This window comes from Gymnoscopelus braueri, assembly GCF_963280865.1.
Source record: "Gymnoscopelus braueri genome assembly, chromosome: 1".
NCBI lineage: Eukaryota > Metazoa > Chordata > Actinopteri > Myctophiformes > Myctophidae > Gymnoscopelus > Gymnoscopelus braueri.
The window spans coordinates 8,823,707-8,828,525 of record NC_137603.1 but is presented as its reverse complement, the minus strand read 5'-3'; the positions used below and the strand labels follow the sequence as shown (position 1 = coordinate 8,828,525).

Genomic DNA, 4,819 nt, shown 5'->3' with positions numbered 1-4,819 from the left:
TGCTGGTCATAAGGTCCGAGGTCGTCATTGGAGTCACGCCATTTATTCGTGGACCCCAAGACCTACGTATATAAGGCAAGGGGAAGTGGTTATTTTTTACACCACATTTTTATATACGTGGAATTTCTCCTCTGCGATTAACCCACATAGTTTCCTAGTTTTATTGCATATTTCAGCACGATATTTCACAACAGAGAGGCTTTGTGATTGAACAGATTTGTGGTTTTACGAAACACAGCTAAAGGCAGTATAGCCCCTCATCCCACCCAAGCTAAGGAGCCACCCTGCAGCCGCCTATAGCCATTAGGGATGGCGAACGTTCCGGGGACTTCAAGTCTGTCGATAACAGAGACGGTAGAAGCCAAAGCACCGTCACTGCCCCTGCCCCACCCCCCCCTCACACTCACCCTGAGAAAGTCCAAGACTGAGAAGAAGGTACAGTTCTCCAGCGACACCATCGACAACGAGAACCTGGGAAGGAGGTCTTCCAAATGTTGCTGTGTCTATGTGAAGCCCAGACAGTTCAGACAGTCGTCTTCTGAAAGCGAGGGGGATGAGGATGATGATGGGTGTGGAGGATCAGGTTCACCCAGCTGCATCTTGGGACATAGCAGAGGAGGGCATGGATGAAGCTATATATGGAAATATATACCCTGTGGGCGGGGCTTTCGCCCTACTGGACTTGGGAAGCCCCTTCGGTGGGGGCGTTGTCACATTCTAATACAGCCAGAAACCCCCATTACAGCACCTGCCTCGATGGCGTGCCTCGCTAATCATTAAACTGCCAACCCCAGCCTCCTGGGATCCATTGCCATTGCCGCCACTATTTGTCCAAAAACCGCAGACAGTTTTTTCCGCCGATAAAGTATAGCTTTTGACCGCGACGGAGGCTCGCCGTCTCAAGTGAACTTGAGCCACGATAGGCACAGAATCGTAAATCATGTTTTGGGATGAGCGATTACCCCAACTGCCACTGGGGACCACCAGGGGTCCAAATGGAGCTTTTTTTGCAACTCTTGAGAGTGTACACACATTCACTCTCAGAGATACCGTGTGCATTGGGGTCTCTCAGATGACAATTGCATCAAATGGGGGTCCGTGGCCTAATGCATATAAATATGGCCCCAGTCTTTGAAATGAAAACAAGTTTAGAATCACTGGATAAAGGATGTGGTGGGACAACAGTGTCCCCAAAGTCTGGAGGATCAAATGCCCACTAATGTTCACTGCTACCATACTGGGTCAAGGGATTTATCTTGATGTTGCAACACATTGCAAAACTACACTCACTTTTCTTTAATTCTGTCACTGAGGTCCTGGGAGGCAGGCCTAGAGCTGTGAAAAGTCTGGGATAGAGAGAGGGCACAGAAAATAACTATAGATGTTACATTTCTTCCTTTTAGCAATAGCATAATACAGCAGTTTACCTTCTTTTTTATGATTACCCTACTCTTTTGTCTGTCTTAATGCTTGAGTTGGTAATACTTGACCTGACGTTGGTTGTTTGTGTAGTAATATTGCAACTGCAGAGCGATTGTGTAAGCCTTGAGTTTTTATCATAATGTTCATTTACTTGTGTCCGGGTACAGCTCAGTCTGTAAGCTTTGGAACACAAAGACATCAGGGATCTCCATACTGTATCTGAACATATAGAAGGGACACAGACATAGAGACAGACGAACAGATAGAGGAAAGATATTATGGAGATTTTTATTGTTATTTCTGGACAACTGCCGATCCAACCAACTTTCCACTTGGCACATCAGTCCCTTGGGTCCTTGGCAATACACACGGCAGGTTGGATTCGATCGCTCTGACGGTTCTCGAGATACGGAATCGGTGGACACACACACACACACACACACACACACACACACACACACACACACACACACACACACACACACACACACACACACACACACACACACACACACACACACACACACACACACACACACACACACACACACACACACTATATTCACAAGCATAACGAATACGCATGTATTTGAAGTGTCTTTGACAGCTGCGTCATCATCAAGTTGTCTCCAATAACTTAATAAATATTAAACTTTTACACAAGCTCTTTCGTGTTGTGCTCATGTACAAGCCACCAGGGACTTAAACATGCCACCAAAAGGCAGATATAGCATGTATACAATAAGGACATTGATTATTAATAAACTACTGTAAGGTACAGGTACCAGAAACTTCACTGCTTCACTGACTTCATTAATGTGCAACTAAGCCAACATACACTGTCTGAACCCGTCTCCACACTGCACTGTACCGTATAGTATAACGTTAAATGGGAACCCCGCATTTCAATCCTTTATGGCAGGGGTCTTCAACAGGGCGTCCGGGACCCCTTGGGGGTCCTCAGAGTTACTACAGGGGCCCCGCCAAATCTTGGTGTGATTGGATATATATTTTTACGTTAACCACTTGAACCCTATTAGGCTATCCCTATTCTGAAGAAAACTTATTCTGGTCCAAACTTATTCTGGTCTATGAAAATAAAATGTTATACAGTATGTAGGCTGGTGGGGGTCCCTGCTTCATCTCTCTTTCAGCTAGGGGGTCCTTGGGCTGAAAAACAAAACTTTGAAGACCCCTGGTTTATAACGTTTTTCTCTCGGTCGGTCGGTCGGTCAGTCTCTCTCTCTCTCTCTCTCTCTCCCCCCCCCCACCCCCCCCCCCCCCATGGTCAAAGCAGATGGCCTCCTACCCTAGAGCCTGGTTCTTCCCATTAGAGAGGAGCTTTTCCTCGCCATCGCAGCCAAATGCTTGCTCAGGGGGGTAAACATGGGTCTCTGCTCTCTATGTAAAATCTCTTGAGACACATTTATTGTGATTTGGTACTATAATAAAATTTAATTGGATTGTTTTGTTTTTTGGAATCATTTTAGTTGCATGAATGGTGGTCGTATTTATTTATTTTTTCCACATCATTGTTTGTAAGAAAATCTCACTTGCACACAATTTCACAGACAAGTAATTACTTATTTTCATGTGGCCCTTGTTGCCATGGCAATTAACACGGCTCTGTGGCATGAAGGACCCAAGTGACAACATTGCAATGTTGAAGCTCCATAAAAGCCACTGCATGAGGAAAAACTAAAGAAAACAACTAACAAGAACAAATCTTGTGATATGGAAATCCTGCCACCCATAGCCTATCGAGTGGGTGGATCTGTGCATGTGTGCAGAAACATCTACTCTGATCTTGTCAGAAAGAAAAGGCTGTGGCCTATTATGCAGTGGTGGAAAAAGTACTCTTTACTTAAAGGAGGAGTTCACTCAAAAAATGACTTATTTTCTATCAATTGCACACTCTATGAAGCCTTGAATCCATGGATTCTTTTTTGTTTTTGTCGCATTCCTAAGCTAATAATTTGATTCCCGTCTCCTACCGGCTAATGTATCCGGTAGGAGACACAAAGTAGATTATTTGTGTCTCCTACCGGAAATACACACGGTCATCAAATTATTGTCTTAGGAATGCCACAAAAACAACAATAAATCGATGAAATCAAGGCTTCATGGGGTGTGTAATTGATAGGAAATAAGTAATTTTTTGGGTGAACTCCTCCAAAAGTATCAATACTGCAATGTAGAAATACTCTGTTACAAGTAGAAGTCCGGAATTAAAAATGTACTTGAGTAAAAGTACAAAAGTATTGGTATCAAAATGTACTTAAAGTACCGAAAGTAGAAAGTACTCATTGTGCAGAATGTCCCATTTCAAAAGTGTTCAAATGCATAAAATGTATAAAAATAGCAGACCTAAAGCTCACAATGCGTCGCAAAATTGTTCTTAAGTACAGTACTTGAGTAAATGTACTTAGTTACTTTACACCATTGCCTATATGGGGAGCTGTGTCACCATAAGGAATACGGTTCCAGAGTTATAGGGGACAAACGTGAAGCGGGCTGTAATAGCGCCACCGTGAGGCTGATTTGAAAACTTTTCACGCCGATTGGTCCAGCGGTGCCCGAGATTATAGCTGCTCAGACGGACATACGGAAAGACATAGCCACTGGACGGAAAACATAATCCATCGCCTTCGGCCATTCCAGCCTGGCGGGGATAATAAAATAATTAAAACACTTCTGTTGTTTACACCAGTGTCCCTGTGGCATGGTTTATGTTGGTCAAACTAAACATATGTATAGCAATACAGATGCACTGTATATTAATGCATATATTAACTATTCATTTATAATTATCATTCAGATCCAGTGCCGATATCTAGGGCCAGCAGCTCAGTATTATATTTGATCTGTATTTGAATTCCTTTTTATCTTGTTTTGGTCTTTACTTGTACTGTTACCTCTCGTTTCATTCTCACTGCTGTTGCTGCTATGACACCTGAATGTACCTCTGGGGCTCAATAAAGGTGTATGTGATCGTATCTTATTATCTTGTAAAGAGCCAATTGCCGTTATCGTGAAATAGAGCCCAATGCTTTCAAAGACTACTTGAGTTCAAGTCAGCAAAACGATACAGTGAAGCAAAGCATCTGCAAAACCTTTGGAATGATGACATTAGAGCACAGGTGTTGATTCTAGTTCTGGAAAGTCATCTGCCGGTTTTGAATGAGACATCTACAAGTCTCAGTAACATAATCAATTTATATGTGGATGATATTGCATAGCAATTCCTGAAATGCTTTTGTGCTAAACACAATTTCCAGTGAAAACCGTATTGTACTGTGAGTGTAGAAGAGCTGATAGTTGGAGAAAGTACACTTATTCTTTAAGTACATCAGTGTCTGTGATTTATTGAACTGCGTAGGCTGCTTCATTATCTAAC

General features: G+C 42.9%; 1 protein-coding gene across 1 annotated transcript; it reads left to right on the top strand.

The window, feature by feature from the left end:
- Positions 1-309: 309 nt before the first annotated feature.
- Positions 310-630, top strand: LOC308082389 (E3 ubiquitin-protein ligase PPP1R11-like; the record flags this gene model as incomplete). The annotated part of the gene is made up of 1 exon (XM_080424118.1): positions 310-630. The coding sequence occupies one exon, from the start codon at positions 310-312 to the stop codon at positions 628-630; it is 321 nt and encodes a 106-aa protein (XP_080280244.1).
- Between the last annotated feature and the right edge of the window lie 4,189 nt (positions 631-4,819).